Below are 18,154 nucleotides of genomic sequence, written 5' to 3' on the forward strand. Positions count from 1 at the left end.
CTACTGATTTCACCAAGTTGAGGGGGCTTTGATGGGGCTCCCTGTCTGATTTCTCCATAATCAGAGTCCGTAGGCCCAGGTGGGCCAGGGATCTGAATGCTCAGCTCTCTTAAATTGAGAGTGACCTCACCAGGTCATTTCAAAAACCCCAATGGAAGGGCATGGCACACAGTGATCAGTAAATGTTTGTTGAATGAATAAACACTATGCTTTCTCCACAAACACAAAAGTTCCATATGATGAACAAAGGTCAGAAGGGCAGTTCCTAAGAAACCAATTTTCTGCAGAAACAAAAACCTCAAACTGAAGCTATATAATGCCTGAAGTATACCAAATCATAGCGCGGCATGGTCTTAGAATTGTGTTATTTTTTAAAAGCTGTATTGTGGAAGCTCTGTTGTGATACCTTTCTGTCACCCTCACCTCAAATACTTAATAATCCTGTCTATCGGACTCTAGTGGGAAACTCCCAGACCTGGAGTTACTAGCTGAGCAGTTGGACCTTCCGTTTACTACTATGTAAAATAGGGCAAATAGTAAATTCACTTGCTTGTTGATTAAATAAGAAACCTCTATCTCTGAAATTATTGAAAATAAGCACTTGTTGGGCGCCTGGATGGCTCAGTCGGTTAAGCATCTTCCTTCGGCTCAGGTCAAGGGAGCCCCATGTCAGGCTCCCTGCTTAGCAGAAAGCCTGCTTCTCCCTCTGCCTCTGCCCTGCTCCTGATCTCTCTCTCTCAAATAAATAAATAAAATCTTTAAAAAAAAAAAAAAAAAGCACTTGTTAACCATTAGCTAATTAACAAGGCACTCAAATCTTTTCTCTCATTTAATCCTTTTTGGTGTGAATCATCATACCTGATATGGTTTTGGAATATAGGTGAGGTTCAGTGGAGTGATGTCTGGAGCCGAGGACTAAGAATTCTTGAGACATCTTTGGTGCAAACCCGTGGTTTATTAAAGCACAAGGACAGGATCCTTGGGCAGAAAAAGCTGCTGCCCCAGGGCTGTGAGGGGTAGCTGATTATACACTATAGGGTTGGGGGAGGTAAAGAAAAGGGAGGTTTTTCTAAAGGACTTTCATATGTTAAAGAAGACTCACAGGATACTAGAGCCTTGCCATTGTCAAGTTAAGGTTGTTTTTCCCACTAGCAAGGCAGTAAGTGAAGATAGTTGGTAACTTCTTGGAGGAACATTACACTCTACCCACTTCAAGTACCTGTCGATGGGCTTCTGGTTATAAAAGACATTTAAATGTACCTACATTTCCTTCTGGAAGCTAGGTTATTGATGATAGGAGTGCTTTGTTCTTATAGATTGCTAAGACATTTGTAAGCTGAGGGAGACTCATGTCTCGCAGGATTGTGATCTCTGTAAATGTAACTATTTGTTTTTCCTTTCCTTCGCTTTAGGGCAGCCAGGAGTGCCTGAGGAATGTCACACAGATCCATCTGGGGGTAGTTGTGGGGTGTCAGCTTCTGCTTTGTCCTCAGCTTGCGTTCTGTTCCCTCGATACCCATGGGCACTGCCATGAAAGTCAAAGGAGAGGAGAGCAGAGGAAGGAAGGGAGTCAACCGCGATCTCACAACTAGTAAACCTGCAGGGCCAGCAGGTACACTTCCACGTCCGGAAGATGGGGTAGTAAGTACACTAACTTTGGACGTCCGAGTAGTAGCCCCAGAATCCAACAGACTTCGTCCTGGCCTGAACCGTCCTCCTGCAGCGTTTGAAGTGAGGGGTGAGGTAGTGCTTTGTGGGAACCAAGAGCAGGACACCGTGCGCATAGAAACTCCACATACTGTACAGGGTTTTCTGTTGAATAAGGCCACCTTTGTAGACATTTTCCTCCATTTTAACTTGATGCCAACATCTGTAAATTTCAGAATGTCTTTTTCAATTCTTTCTATGAGGACATCAGCACCTGGGAAAAAAAACCGGAGTCTAGACAGATGTGAAAACAAAAGCTCTGGCACATTCCCCCTCTCCCAAGAACAGATCTCTCACCCAGCTTTACTGGAATGCGTTCGGGCTACTATCGGACCCAGGGAGCCTCGTCTTTCCGTCCCTCACTAGTCTCAGGGACTCTTGGGCCCTTTCCCCAATGACTTAAAAGGGTCAGGCCACACTGATGAGGGAACAGAAGGCAAGCTGAGGACAAAGCAGAAGCTGACACCCCACAACACGCCTCCCCCCCCCCCCCCCCCCATGGGATATATGTGACTTTCCTCAGGCACTCCTGGCTGCCCTAAAGGGAAAACAAATAGTTAACTTATAGAGCCCACAATCCTACAAGACATGAGTCTCCCTCAGTTTACAAATGTCTTAGCAATCTACAAGAACAAAGCATTCCTATCATCAATAACCTAGCTTCCAGAAGGAAATGCAGATATGCTTCAATTTCTTTATAACCAGAAGCCCATCGACAGATACTTGAAGTGGGCAGAGAGTAATGTTCCTCCAGGAAGTTCCCAACTATCTTAATGTTAATGCCTTACTAGAGGGGTAAACCACCTTAACTTGACATTGGCAAGGCCTCCAGTATCTTGTAGGTCCTCTTTAGCATATGAAAGTTCTTTGGAAACCTCCCTTTTCCTTATCTCCCCCAACCCCATAGTATATAATCAGCCACCCCTCACAACCCTGGGGTAGCAGCTCCTTCTGCCCACAGGTCCTGTCCCCAGGCTTTAATAAACCACCATTTTGCACCAAAGACGTCTGCTTTCTTAGTCGGGGGCTCCAGACTCCACCCCACTGAACCTCCCCTATATTCCAAAACCCCATCAACACTGCAGTTATAATGTAATTCATCTTCCCAGTTCTAATCACTTAGCCCTTCTGCTTAGCATGTGCTGGCTCGGATCCACTCGGAAGTGGCTAGAATGATAGTCCATAGTGAAGGGGGTTTGAGAATTCTCTGGGCCAAGGCAGACTTAATGCAAGTAAAGATCAAATTTGTTAGGATTTCAGAATTATTATGAATGGCTTACAGTCCCCTAGGGCTCAAGAAATAAACACTCTAGAAATCTCTATTTTAAAAGAAAGGAAGACAAAAGGTGGTATATACATACAATGGGACATCATTCAGCCTTAACAAGGCTGACCAAGGGAATTCTGACACGCGCTTACAACAGGGATGAATCTTGAGGACATTATGCTAAGTGGGGTAAGTCAGTCACAAAAGGGCAAAATACTGTATGCTTACAACAGGGATGAATCTTGAGGACATTATGCTAAGTGGGGTAAGTCAGTCACAAAAGGGCAAAATACTGTATGATTCCACTCGTGTGAGGTACTGAGTCAAATTCAGAGACAGAACGTTGAACGGTGGTTGCCAGGGCCTGAGGGGAGAGGGAAAGGAGAGTGGAGTTTTTCTTTGGTGGGCTTAGAGTTTCGGTTTTGCAAGATGAAAGAGTTCTCGCGAGGGCTGCTGGTGATGGTTGCACAACAGGCCACGTGCTCAATACCCCTGACCTACACACTTATAAATAGCTAAGGTTGGGTGCCTGGGTGGCTCAGTTGGTTGGGCGACTGCCTTCGGCTCAGGTCATGATCCTGGAGTCCCTGGATCCAGTCCCACATCAGGCTCCCTGCTCAGTGGGGAGTCTGCTTCTCCCTCTGACCCTCCCCCCTCTCATGCGCACTCTCTCTCTCATTCTCTCAAATAAATAAAATCTTTTTTTAAAAAAGTGGCTAAGATGGTACATTTTATGGTAATATCTGTTTTACCCCAGTTCTTAAAACTGAAAAAGAAAAGAGAAAGGAACAGCTTGAACACTGAGATTCTCAGCTACGGTATTAGCATTATATCATCGGGGCCAAAAGCAGCTACGGAACATAATAGATGTTGTACATTTTTATGCCCAACCACCAAATTCCTTTCTGCTGAATGAAGCATCTCCCTGCTCTGCCACAGAAAACTAGCATTTTCTCATAAATCGCTAGCTCCAAAAACCCCATGACTTTCGGCCATAGTCCACTGGAGACCACTGCGAGGCAGATGGGGCTAACAGGCGGCATCTTGCAGTGAAGAGAACATAGCCCCAAGACCCAATAGCTCATCCAAGTGGCTTCAGCATCTCCCTCAGAGAAAAAGACACCCCTCTGGACAGAGGAACAGATTTCGTTTGCAAATTAAATACCTAATTTTTAGCTGCTACTGGAACCATCAACCTGAGTATCAGAAAGAAAAAAAAATCCCATTAAATCTTTAATTTCTTCCAAGTGAAACTTTTTCCCCTGAATTTCAAAATGAAGACAGCTGCTGCATTTTCATGCGATGAGCAGCGCCCAGGATCCAAGGGAACCAGTTTTTCCGTCATTTTTTCCCCAATAATCTGCCACTTGGTTGGATTTACAAGAGCATGTTCACCCATATACTGCATTAGGCATTAGGCAATCTGTTTAAAAGACACATACTTTTCATCATTTAAACCTGGTTCCCCAGACCTAAAATTACTTTGCAGCCAGGACTCAAGAAATACACTTACGAAGCTGCTTAACTCTACGAAGTTTTCCTTAAATAGACTTGAGAAAAAGGTTTTTAAAATTATCTATTTTTTAACTAATACATCTCTTCATTTTGTGATTCTGCTCAACAACTAGGGCATTTCATATGGAACTCTGAGTCTTTAGAAATCCTGGTTTAGAGTTCTGGGCTCCTGGAGTATGTGCTCTGAGCTCCTCTGGGTGTTTCCTAGGGTCGACGAGAAATTGAATGCTTATACCCAGAAAGGCAACGTAAGCTAAGTGAAACTTCAAAGTTTTTTATTTTGGGTTGGAATTATATCAACTCAGTTTAGAAATGCTGGTATCTCACTCTGATTATTAAGGTCCCTTAATTATTGTCCCTGATTATTACAAATTAAAATTTTCAAAATGAAAACAAAATTTTTTTGATAAATCCAATTTACTAAATAAATTCTTTCAAAAGAGTTTTAGCAACTAGTGAGAAATCAATGGAAATCTCTGGTCTACACTCACAGAATTAAGAACTGAGAGAGACAAGAGGCAAAAATATTATCTACAGTTTCAGAGACAAAGAACAGAATGAACAAACATTTTATCCAAGATATCTGGCTTAGGATCCCTATGTCTCTTTCCCTGGGTAGCAGCTGCCTCTGAGCACAGATCTTCCTGACAGAGTCACAGGCACACTCATTAATAATCACGGAACACACAACATAACAATCATCAGGGCAGAAATACCTGGAAGAAAACAAGCCACAGCCAATTATGGTGTCTTGGATTTGAGCGACTACCTGGTCACATAAGAAACTGTTCATCCGACAAAGACGACAACCTCCCCCTAATGTTTTCTCCATACTCACTTGTAAAGGCAGAGAGACTAAGGGACCTAGTAGGCAAGTATCAGCAATGAGACTTGGTATAATGAATTAAAAAGTTTATTAGCCATAGAAAAAAATTGATTCCTTAAATCAATTCTTGTTAAGTTCCCTGTAAAACAATAAGCTTACAGAATATTTCTTTCTCACAAACAGAAAGTCACTATGCTTTTGGTCCAAGATATGTTTTTTTCCTTCTTCTTCAGATGACAGACAGATGGGTGTAGCCGAATCTATGAACGAGTGTACTTGCCCCAAATGTGCAACATAAATACAGAAGCGATGAACAGAAGACTCATAACCAATACTGGAACAGGGCCACTGGAAGTAAGAAGAGAAGGCATGCTTACTTTTAGTAATAATACATATTATAGCTGTAATACTGAAGATTGCCGAGGGGATAAAGCAGGGGGGAGTACCTAAGATTCACCCAAGAATACCATTTACAACATTTAATTATATTCCCCAAATTATTATTATGGATATATTGAGGGTGTGGGGACGGCACTGTGATTGCTTAGGAGGAATCCTTATCTTTTAGTAAAACGTATTACAATATATACAAATAAAATGATTTGATGTCTTGGAGACACTAGTCGAATTTCATATATTTGATATTTTCCATAATAAAAAATAAGAAAAATTTCCCAAACTCTTTAAGTGCAAATAACCCAATTACCAAACTATTATTTCAAATTAATATTTATTAAAAGACAACCTTCATTGTCTAACTAGAATGTACTAGGCATACAAAGATACATATCACATTGTTAAGTTACAAAGTGTTTCCACTTATCAACAAACTCCTGACCCAGGACAAACAAATATTAATCTCATTTTATAACAAGGAAAACTGAGGCTCAGAGATTATTACTTGCCTAAGAACACACAGACAGAACAGAAAGGGGAGATGTGAACTCCAGTTTTCTGATTCGATGCATATTGCTTGTCCCTCTCTTTTTTTTTTTATGTTAATCACCATACATTACATCATTAGTTTTTGACGTAGTGTTCCATGATTCATTGTTTGCATATAACACCCATAGCTCCATGCAGAACGTGCCCTCTTTAATACCCATCACCAGCCTAACCCTTCCCCTCAGCCCCCTCCCCTCTAGAATCCTCAGTTTGTTTCTCAGAGTCCATCATCTCATGGTTCCTCTCCCCCTCCGATTTCCCCCCCTTCATTCCTCCCCTCCTGCTATCTTTTTTTTTTTTTTTTTAACATATAATGTATTATTTGTTTCAGAGGTACAGGTCTGTGACTCAACAGTCTTGCACAATTCACAGCACTCACCATAGCACATACCCTCCCCAATGTCTTTAAGATTTTTTTTATGTATTTGAGAGAGAGAGAGAGAGTGAACAAGCGGGGAGGAGGGGCAGAAGGAGACGGAGAAGCAGATTTCCCACTGAGCAGGGTACTTGTCTCTCTCTTTTAAAGTTCCCATCTAGTTCCATGTAGGAGTTTATTAAAGGAAGGAAATAAGTTTTACTTATCAGCCCTTCCCTAAATCAAATGCTTCTCAGGTTGAGAATTAGTATATGGGCTTCTTAAAGGGAGAACCCCTTGATCTCACACAACCTGTGAATGCTGACTCTGATGAAATGTTATGGGCCCCTCCTTTGTGACTCTTCCTGCCAACACCGGTTTTGGAGAATTCAAGATGTCACTTCACTTCCCAGATACAAATGGGAAGTGGACAACGGAAAAGACCCCAGAAATCTTTACAGCGAGGGCAGCGGAGTAAGAGTCCACTAGTGGCCAACAGACAACACAGAGATCAAAGTCCTTGCTACACTCGTCTGTTCTTTCAAGATCTGTACAATTACGGGAGTAAACAAATTTAAAAATACATGAAGGGAATCTTCCCCGAGTTACACTTAAGCACACCCCCTACTCTGGTGCGACATCAAAGCAACATGAGACACAGAGCATGAATCTGAGAGCGCAGCTCCCAGAGAGCTGGAATTTGGGAATCAACTCTGTCACCCAGGAGCTGTGACTGAGGCCCTGTCACTTACCTTCTCTGAGCCTCATTTTCCTCATCTGTAAAATGGGGATAATCCCAGTGCCTCTCCCATAGGGTTGCTGAGGTACTAAATAAGTTAATACGAACACAATATAGTAAGCTTCCACGAAATGCTATTATCAGCCTGAAAAAAAAAAATTCTCAACTCCTAAGAAGAACCAGCAACAACCTCCAAGATGTGGATCTGTGGATACAAATTCCCAACTGTGTCTTTTCATCAAAAACATCTGTCTCTTAGTGATGATAAACTATGGTTTATGACACTTCAAGGAACAGGTTCTATCCTGGGAGGACTCAAGCAGTAAGGAGCAGCAAGCAAGCCTGGCTGTTCGACAGCTAGCGCAGGCCAGACACCCCCAGGAGAACAGGTCTGAGCCCCTTCTTGAGAAGGCTATAAAGTAAGGCCCCTGGAGACCCTGAAGAGCAAGGGGTGTCAAAATTTCTCTCTGAAATACTCACAAAGATTACCTTGAAACAAAGACCAAAACGTTTTTCATGCCGCCAACTCACATACCCCAACGCCAGGAATGGTTTCCTAAGCTCATCCTTGCCTTAACAAGTCTTCAAGAGAATAGTAAAAAATCACTCGATAAAACCAAATCTCAAGAATTCTAGGGAAGCCTTCGTCAACTACATTTGCGATCCAAGTCAAGCTACGAGTTAATTTAATTAATCCAAATAAATCTAACTTTGTCTCTTTCTACCAGACAAGTAGTATGGAAAGAGCATGGGATTGAACCAGTCAGAAGACACAGCTCCAGCCCCTGCTGGCCGCCTTCCACATGTAACTGCCTCTGTGAACAGAGGTGCTCCGCGAACGGGAGTGCGTCATTATTCCAATTCCTTAGGCACCGGGTTTAAGCAGGGTAAGTAGGGGTGTTCTGGAGCCTCACACGAAGAGACCTGTGGGACCAGCTCTGCCACACGGTACCAGAAACCATGGAAAGTAAGGCGAGCAAGGCCTGGAGACCCTGGATGCCCATTTCCCATCACTTAATGAGCACTCCCTGACCGAAGAACTTAGACAGTGGTTATGTTCACCCTCCAGAGTCACCCACCACCCACCAAAGGCAAAGGGGGCCAAAGAACTTTTGGTAACACAGCCTAATACAGACACTCCCATTAGGCTGTCATAATATCAGCTAGTGCCTCCAAGAGAGCTTTGAAAAATCACCCAACTCCAGTACAAGTGGTTACTCCTCTTTCTCAGTGTGGGACAAGAACACCAAATGAAGAGCAAGTTCATCTAATTAAGCAGTTTTCCCTCCAGTTCTCTCTGTTCCCATCATTTATTCTGACACAGCTACATGAAGATTTTTTCCTTGCTCTCCCTCAATCCATGGAGATGTTATTCTAGGCTCGAAACTAAAGGCTGATACACAGACAAACCAAACCAAGCCCACCTGGCACGAATGAAGCTGTCGTGTACCATACATGTCATCAGGGCAAACACCACTGGTGGAGGGACTGCACTGCCCCACGGTAGTGTGACACTCAACAACGTCTGTTTCCCCAACACTTACACCTTGAGCCCAGGGGAGTCTTCCGTGTAGAATCGCCACATGCCCCCCGTGCCTGCTGAGGTCGTGCGCCCCGCGCTCCTTGTTCCACAGCTCGCGTTTTTTCTGGAAGAAATATTACAAAAAGCTTTTTCTCGGAAGCCCCTTACCATAGCATTATAACATATGCTACCACTACACTGTTAAAAAAACAAAAATAAAAACAAAACAAACCGCACCCCCCCCCCCCCGGAAAAATACTTTCTTTGCCAGATCCCCCAAATTCTTGCTTTTACTCCACTGATCATGATAACCACTAAGGACTGAGTACCTGCCATATGCTAATGAATACAACCACCCCAGAAAGTAGTCACCATTTCCAATGTATAAATGAAGAAAATGGGCTCATAAAAGGTTAAGTAAAGTGCCTAGGACCACAGAGCCAGCAGGCAGCCAAGCTCGGCAGTGAACCCAGTTGACTCTGGAGCCCATCCACTTGCCCACACATATGGGCGTCTCATTTGAACAAGGAATTTCAGTTTCCCTTCACATGTATTTTTGTGAAGTCAAGTAACAAACCCTTGCTTAAAAAGCCCTGAATCCATACAATTGATTTTAAAATGACTACTTCAAAATGTTTTTCAGTTTCTGTATATACTACAAAAGAGACAAAAACAATTAAGCTTCGTTGTAATCCAGGTCCTAAAATGGAGTGTACGTTTTATAAAAAATTATTTTGTGATCTGTTTTCACGATTTTGATATACTGGCCATAGATCTTGGGCAGAGGTAGGATGCCATGTCCCTCACAGGGGCTCCAGGTCTGTGCGATGAGCAGCCCAGGCCCCTGGAAGTAGCCCGATAGTACTTGTGCCATCCACCAGGGCACGCAGGGAGAAACTAGAAGTGAAAACCCTGTTGCCATCATCTCTTCCAACTGCCCTTCCAACTCTGGTCCTAATCCTCACCTCCCCCTGCCGTGGCCTTTACCCCAAACTCTAGTGCAGACGCATTGATTACTGGCTACATAGTGGCCCAGGAACTCCCAAGTCCATACGTACGGCTGTTTCTATGAGATAACTGATAGCAAATAGTAAACCGTAATTGTACAGGGATTTACACAGCAATTCATACACTTAGAAGAGCCTTCACACACAAGGATATACATATTTAAGCTGTGAGGTAGGTACCTGAAATTTTCATCCTTGTTCATAAAAAGGAACTTGAGCTAGATGGTAAACCCAGTGTGGACATGGTAAGTCATCAGCTGAGCCAGGACTAGGACCCATGCACTTTCCACTATTCCCACAGCCTCCCAACTGCAGTGCTTGGTCTCAAAGTCCCCTAGAATTACAGGAGCCCCAAAGAAATCAGTCTAGGCTCTTTAAGATTTCTTATACCTACTAGCACATGGGGCAATGCAGAGGATTTGATAATCAGGGCACCTGGAAATACCAAATGTACTCAAAATATCTCCCATTCCTCCACTGGAAAGCCAGGTAGAAGTTAACAGAGCCCATTTAATCTCTTAAATTTCTATTAGGGGTCTATTTTACCATTTCTTTCTGGCCACAGTGTAACTGCCTCCCTCTTCCTATACCCTATAGTTCCTTCAAAAATCCCGAGACTACAGAGTGGCTTGATTCCTTCATTTATTCTGTCAGGTCTTATATCAGGATACAGATGTTGGGCCATTTCTGTCAAAATCTAATGAAGGAGATAAATATGGAAACATGAATGCTATTATAACCCCATGAACAAAATGCTGCGGGAGCCAAAGAGAAGACTCACAGCTACTGCTGCTTTCTAAGTCAGGGAAGGCCTCAAGAACCCCTGAGCTTAGTCTTGCAGAATAAACAGAAGCGGGGGGAGGGGTCGTCTAGTGAGTTCAACAGTAATAAGTTCACTGCTGCTGGATCACCAGAGAGGAGGAGAGGCAGCTGGGCTGAAATAACACCAAGACCACTGGCATCCACCCTTCTTCTTCTTCTTTTAAAGTTCAGCAACAAGAAATTGAGATAGAAACTAAGAAGATGTGTGACAGAATCAGAGGGGAGGGCAGGCTGGAGTGGGAACGACCTGGAGAGAAGCCTTAGGTAGGAAATGCAAATGTCTAGGTGGGAGAAGTTGGGGTAAACTGGAACGGTGGACATGAAAACGGAAACAACTGATGAGAAGCTTTTTGTGTGCCATTCGGTCTTGCAAATGACTGAACAGAGACAGAGCATAAGAAAAATCCACGACCACCCTTAAATTTTCGCCTTGGGGAAATGAATATATAGTCGTAGTGCCGGATGGAAGTAAGGGAGATAAAACTGGGGCAGAAGCTAGGATGAAAGGAGACTGAGTTTTGCATCGGACAAGTCATGTCGGACTCAGTGTGAGGGGACCTGCAGATCAAAATGTGACTGCAAAGCTTAGGTCCAGACACACCTGTTTAATGACATCAGTTTTCTCAAAGCTGTCTCTGATCCCACTCCAGTTTGTTAACTTTCCTTTTTCAAGAGAGGTGCCCCAAACTGCGCAATTCGAAGAAAACGTTGCCTCCCTCTCGAGACACACAAGACCTACGGCCACGTCGCCTGAGGTTCAGTTTGCCCTTGTGACTCTTTTTATCCCGGGGTCTCCTTCCCCGACCAGCGAATTCTTGGGCACCATCTCTCCAAGCGCACAGCCAGAGGGTCGCGGGGTCCTTACCTCTGCCGGACCGTGGATCCAGCCGCCCGCGCGGCCACTGCTTTGCTGGGGGAGCGCCCCGACGAGCCCACATTAGTGCCACTGGGGGTCGGACCAGGCTAGAGAGAGAGACAAGCGGACAGGCGAGTGAGCGCCCCCGGCACGCCCCCAGGCCCCAGGCCCTGACGGCCCAGACCAGCACCTGCAGTGGAGCCTGGGGAAAGCAAGACAGCCACAAGAGGAGGGCCAGGCGGAAGGCCAGTGTCAGGGCCAAGAGGAGAGGCGGAACCGATAAGGGAAGGCTGGGGCCGCCGTACCATGCTGAAGACTGGAAGGCGCTGCACACTGAAACTGACGGCCACGAAGCAGACGGTGGAGTCCTCAAAGGACCGGCGGCTGGAGAGGCTGGCTCAGGCCCCGCCCCCAGGCCCCTGCAGGGTCCTCGCCGGCTCCAGGGACGCCTGAGTTGTCCCACCATATGCCTGTACAAATGTTGTTACAGGCGATTTGGCCAGCCGCCGTGTGGGAAGTACAGACCTTCCGCCTCCTTTCTTTGAATCGCAGCGTCTTTCATAGAGTCCGATCCCTACCAAAGGGAGGCTATAGCTGCGGTCAGACGGGAAATTTCTTCTGGCAGACACTGGGCGCCTGAAGATTTGCGCTGATGTGGCCTAACTGACGCAAGCGCCGCGAGGCGTGGTCGGCCCCGCAGAGGACCGCTGGGAGCCGGGACGGAGCATGCGCGGAAGCCCGGTAGGGCGCGGGCCGCTGACCATGGCGAAGAAGCGGGGCCAAGACGAAGACCCTGGTCCCAGCCCGTCGGTGCTGTTCCTGCACCCGGACCTGGGCGTGGGCGGCGCCGAGCGGCTAGTGCTGGACGCGGCATTGGCGCTGCAGGCGCGCGGATGTAGCGTCAAGATCTGGACGGCGCACTACGATCCCGGCCACAGCTTCGCGGACAGCCGCGAGCTGCAGGTGCGCTGCGCGGGGGACTGGCTCCCGCGCAGCCTGGGCTGGGGCGGCCGCGGCGCCGCGGTCTGCGCCTACGTGCGCATGATCTTCCTGGCTCTCTACGTGCTGTTCCTCGGGGACGTGGAGTTCGACGTGGTCGTGTGCGACCAGGTGAGGCGGCCGCGAGTGCGGCCACGCCCGACCCTCGCCTCGCCTCCTTTTCCCGCTAGGGAGGGCGCACTGCATGGCCTCTGGTGAGCTCTCCCGGCCTGCGGTTCGGAGAGATCGGAACTGATCTGGAGAGAAGAGAACTGGGAGTGAGACTGGTTCTCGAACTTTAGTGTGGACCCATTAAAGTTGCACGGTGTTAAGGACCCCACCCTCAGAAGCTTTCATCCTGGAGTCCTGAGGTGGGGCCCAGAAATCTGCATTTTCGCTGGATCTTCGGGCAATTCTGAAGTAGATGGGTCTTGGGGCTGCTCTGAGAAACGCAAGCATTAGAAGTCAACCCTAAGTCACCTTTTCCTTCTGAGTAACTTGTAGGTCTTCCCCTCTTTGCATTAATTATGTTGACTCTACTTCCAGGCCACATGCATCCCACTGTCTTAGTTTTTGCAGACAGGCCACTTCGTTCGTCCGCGGTGTCGTGTTAAAAACACCGAGTGAAACATGTCATACCCTGTTAAAGCTTAACATGGCTTCCTGTTAGTCTTGGGAGAAGTTAGAGTTCTTTACCTCAGTAAATAATGTCCGCCTGCATCTGGGCTCTAGCTGTTTTGGACTCTACGCTTTTTCTTCCCCAAAAGTAATTTATCTTAAAAAGTAACATTTACTCAACAAAAATTCAAATAGTATAAAAGAGTGTAATGTAGGGACGCCTGGGTGGCTCAGTTGGTTAAGTGACTGCCTTCGGCTCAGGTCATGATCCTGGAGTCCCGGGATCGAGTCCCGCATCGGGCTCCCTGCTCGGCAGGGAGTCTGCTTCTCCCTCTGACCCTCCCCCCTCTCATGCTCTCTATCTCATTCTCTCTCAAATAAATAAATAAAATCTTAAAAAAAAAAAAAGTGTAATGTAAAGTCCCATCCCAGTTCCACTCCCTAAAGATAGCCACTGTTAGCAGTTTCTCCTGTATCTTTCCAGAAGTTGCCTGTAGCTGCACTAGCATATGCGTCTGTTCTCAGATGCATCTTATTTGTAATGATGAGGACTATGACACACTTACTATTTGATAACTTGCTCTTTTTTCCACCAGAATTCCTGTTTGGGACATCCTTATATATCAGTATTAGAGATTCACTTCATGGGTCTCGATGATTGCTGGAAAATCTGCTTTTGTTTAAAAGTACCATAATTTGTACATTCTCCTGTTAAAGGACACTCATTGTAACCAGTTTTTTGCAAATAGTATTGTAATGGACATCCTCGTACCTTTTCTCTACTTCTGTCAGCATGTCCTTTGAGTAAATTCCTAGAAATCATGCCCGAGAGTTTAAATGTCAATAGCTATTGCCAAATTTGCCTTTCAAAGAGGTTGTGTCATTTTGCTCTCCCCCAGGGTATGATAGATCCTGTTAATTCCATGCTCTTGTGCACAATGGATGCTATAAACCGTCTTAATCTTTGCCAAACCGATTGGTGGAAAGGGTTTCACATTTGTATTTGTGTGCTTCTTTATTATTCCTGAGTTAGTTTGATCCTCTTTGCTTGTACAGAAGCTGTTTCTTTTTAAGAAATGTGGACATTTCCAAACATCCTGCATTTGTAGCTAGTCGTTAAGTATGAGACTATGAGGCGGCTGAGACTAGTGAATAGAAAAAAACTTGAGCTTGGAAATAGGAGACCTGAGTTTCGTTTCAGATCTGCTACTTTCTAACTAAGAAGTTTCTGATAAATCTGGCAGGATTCTTCAAGTGGTGAGCTAGAGATTAAGTAATTTGTAAAGATTACCCAACAGGAACGTCTCTAGTAATGCCGGCATGTAGTTCATGCTTAGTAACAATTATGGTTAACATTTATTGAGCGCATGCTATGCGCTAAATTCTGAAGCATTTTACACATACTAGTACATTTAATAATCACAAAACAATCCAGGAGTTTTTTGAACTACAGTTGTCACCATGTTACAGAAGAGAAAACTGAGGCACAGAGGGAAGTGAGATTACTTGCTCATGGTCACACAGCCCGCAGTCTTCATTCCAGAGCCTGCACTGCAGTTCCTTAGCAGGAGAAACAGGCTAGAGCTGCCCTGCCCAGTAGGGTAGCCTCTAGGCACCTGTGACTATTAAGCCCTTGAAATGTGGCTAGTCTGAACAGAGATGCGGTGTAAGTGTAAATTACACATCTGATTTTAAAGATTTAATGTAGAAAAATAGAATGTAAAGTGTCTCATTAACTTTTTTGATACTGATTACATTTTGAAATGATAATATTTTAGATAAATATTTTTTAAATTTCACCCTTAAAAAATGTTGTCATGTGTTTACCAGATTTTTATTTCCATTGGACCATGCTGTTCTAGAGGAAACCATTGGACTTGTCGCTTTAAATATTTAGCACACAGCCCACAGATGTGTACAAGCCTTCCATACACCAGGCATTGTATTGGGTGAGAGTCCAGGGGAACACAAAGCAGAATCAGGCGTTGCCCGTGACGAGCCCACAGACCGGCAGGCAGGGTGGGTGGGCATGCTTTTGACTTGGTTGGAGCTGAGTTGACCAGTCTGTATCTGCTGTTGATTTTTGCTTCGGCTAGGTGTCTGCCTGCATCCCAGTGCTCAAGCTGGCCAGACGGCCCAAGAAGATCCTGTTTTATTGTCACTTCCCAGATCTGCTGCTCACCAGGAGAGATTCTTTTCTGAAACGCTTATACAGGGCCCCGATGGACTGGATAGAGGAATACACTACAGGCATGGCGGACTGCATCTTAGTCAACAGCCGGTTTACAGCTGCCGTTTTTAAGGAAACATTCAAGTCCCTGTCTCACATAGACCCCGATGTCCTCTACCCATCTCTGAATGTCACCAGCTTTGACTCTGCTGTTCCTGAAAACCTCGATGACCTCGTCCCTAAGGGGAAGAAATTCCTGTTCCTCTCCATCAACAGATACGAAAGGAAGAAAAACCTGACTTTGGCACTGGACGCCCTAGGAAAACTGCGTGGAAGGTTGACATCCCAGGACTGGGACAAGGTTCATCTAATCATGGCAGGTGGTTATGATGAAAGAGTCCTGGAGAATGTGGAACACTATCAGGAATTGAAGGAAATGGTCCAGCAGTCCGACCTTGGACAGTGTGTGACCTTCCTGCGCTCTTTCTCAGACACACAGAAAATCGCACTCCTCCAAGGCTGTACCTGTGTGCTTTACACACCAAGCAATGAACACTTTGGCATCGTCCCTTTGGAGGCCATGTACATGCAGTGCCCGGTCATTGCCGTGAATTCGGGTGGGCCCTTGGAGTCCGTCATCCACAGCGTCACAGGGTTTCTGTGTGAGCCTGACCCAGTGCACTTCTCAGAAGCAATGGAAAAGTTCATCCACGAACCTTCCTTAAAAGCCACAATGGGACTGGCTGGGAGAGCCAGGGTGAAGGAAAAGTTTTCCTCTGCAGCTTTTACAGAACAGCTCTACCAGTGTATCACCAAACTGCTGGTATAATCCTACTTTTTAAGGGCCTGTATGCTGTATTCATTAGTATCATTTTTTGTAGATTGTAGCCTCACTTTTGAAACCGAGAAAGAAACCTAGAGTCCATTGCAGAAGCGATTAAAAGAAAAATAAACTTGAATCTTGAACCTGAGCCACTTTCCTATGCACAGCACCTTTCCATCTACTTTTTCAGAAAAATGAAATATCTTTTATGCTATAATTATTCCACGTGTTCATCAAAAAACTTCAGTTATATTTTCTCTAGGTTATAGTTGCTTTGCCTTACTTGGCACACTATAGTTGGAGCGTATCATCATTAAAGTCAATTAATTTGGGTTCATAGCATAATGAGAACAGGGTCACCATAGTACCCAAAATCAATGCACCTAAGCATTTACTATCCTCTGTTTGGAAATTTTTGTTAGTCATACCTTTGCCTGGATCCATAGCAAAAATGTTCTGTACTTTTTTACAAAGATGATTTATTATATTTTTGCACACTGAGATGTGACAATAAAATATGGTTATCATAGGAAAAGAAAGGATACTAGATTCAGGCCTCTGTGATCTGTTTAGTATTGTTAGGACTGTGGATAGCCAAGCCTGAAGTCTGAAACTAGAGTAAACCAGATGGTGAAGTAAGGGTACATCGTCACTCATGGGTGTGCCTCTTACGTATGTTTGCTTTCTTCGTGTCATCTGAGTCATCGGCTTTGTTAATGTTGGTGTTTGGCTAAGTAAGCTCCTACTAGTGTAAGACACAATTGCTGTGTGTCCTTCAAGCCCTGCCTCAGATGCCATGGCTGTGGAGCTTTCCTCGACCCTCCTCTCTCCTCCTTCCTCCCAGCCTGCATGTGGTCTTCCTCTTCGTGGACCCTAGCCCTTTTGTGCCACCGACCAGTCTTACAGTTCCTTACTTACCTGTTGGCCTAAGTACAAATAAACGTAAAGCACTTTTCAACATATCTCTACAGCTAAATTCTTTTTTTTTTTACCATTTTTTTAAATTCTAGCCCTACATGGGACTTGAACTCACGACCCCAAGATCAAGAGTCCCATGCTCTACCAACTGATGGAGTCAGGTGCCCCAAAAGCTAAATTCATTTTTTAAAAAAAGAGCAATGATCACTAGCCAAAGGCTCCACATTCATCAATTCTAAGAGTATAGAACTGAGAGCTTAACAGCCTGTGTGACCTTGGACAAATTACTTCATTTCTGTGCCTCAGCTTCATCTGATATAATATTCTACATTCTTCATAAAGTAGTTATGGCAGATTACATAATATATGTAAAGTACTTAAAACAGTACTTGGCTCATGGTATGGGCTATATAAATGTTAGCTATTTTGTAATTTGGGGATATTGAAAACCTGTAGAAATTCCATGTGGGTTCACGCTGCACTACTGTTTTGTTCTTTGGGTTTTTTTTTAACAGAACGAAACTTCAGGTTGTAATATATCATATTAGTGTGTATCACAGAAGTATTTTATGAAACGAAATGACTACCGAAAAGGAGTTCTCTAAAACGAGAGTCAAATATATTGTCTTGTATGGAATGAAAAGTTGAGTTTGTTTTTCTTTGTCATCGTGAAAGCCTACAGTCCAATAAAGTAGGTCATCCCCATGTCGTGGGTTTTGTATTTTGTGGTTTGGTGCATGTGTTTCCCCAGGGAACTGTAGCCTTTGCAGAAAGGCCTGGTGGCTCTGAGCCCTGGGTTTAGGACAGACTCGGATCCGTAACTGGTGCCTACCCATTCAGAGCACTAAAACTTTTGCCTATTTGACCATTTTTATGCAGATCCTTCCAAAATGGACACCAGGGGCTCATGGGCCTTACGTTTAACTTCCCTTCATTGTCTTAAGTCCCAGCAGGTGACACTAAGACCACAGATCTGGGGTGGGGGGTGGGAGAGGGCAGAATGCAGGACTCTACATGCCATGAGCTTCCAGCCTCTGATGGATTAACTCCTGGTTCCTAGACCTGGGATGGAGCTTTGCCCATAGG

The 18,154-nt window shown here is 44.8% G+C and overlaps 2 protein-coding genes across 2 annotated transcripts; one reads left to right on the top strand and one right to left on the bottom strand.

Moving 5' to 3' along the window:
• Window positions 1-5,384: 5,384 nt before the first annotated feature.
• Window positions 5,385-11,977, bottom strand: SEC61B (SEC61 translocon subunit beta). Its single transcript, XM_035016216.1, has 4 exons — window positions 11,867-11,977; window positions 11,571-11,668; window positions 8,899-9,000; window positions 5,385-5,663 (listed from the first exon to the last, which is right to left on the bottom strand). The coding sequence occupies exons 1-4, from the start codon at window positions 11,867-11,869 to the stop codon at window positions 5,576-5,578; spliced, it is 291 nt and encodes a 96-aa protein (XP_034872107.1). The 5' UTR covers window positions 11,870-11,977; the 3' UTR covers window positions 5,385-5,575.
• A 304-nt stretch (window positions 11,978-12,281) lies between these two features.
• On the top strand, window positions 12,282-17,705 carry ALG2 (ALG2 alpha-1,3/1,6-mannosyltransferase). Its single transcript, XM_035016215.1, has 2 exons — window positions 12,282-12,671; window positions 15,254-17,705. Exons 1-2 carry the CDS (start codon window positions 12,288-12,290, stop codon window positions 16,154-16,156), a joined length of 1,287 nt encoding a protein of 428 aa, XP_034872106.1. The 5' UTR covers window positions 12,282-12,287; the 3' UTR covers window positions 16,157-17,705.
• The last annotated feature ends 449 nt before the right edge of the window (window positions 17,706-18,154 follow it).

The sequence above is a fragment of the Mirounga leonina genome, unplaced genomic scaffold, assembly GCF_011800145.1.
Source record: "Mirounga leonina isolate KUSES-001 unplaced genomic scaffold, KU_Mleo_1.0 Mir_170, whole genome shotgun sequence".
Taxonomy (NCBI): Eukaryota; Metazoa; Chordata; class Mammalia; order Carnivora; family Phocidae; genus Mirounga; species Mirounga leonina.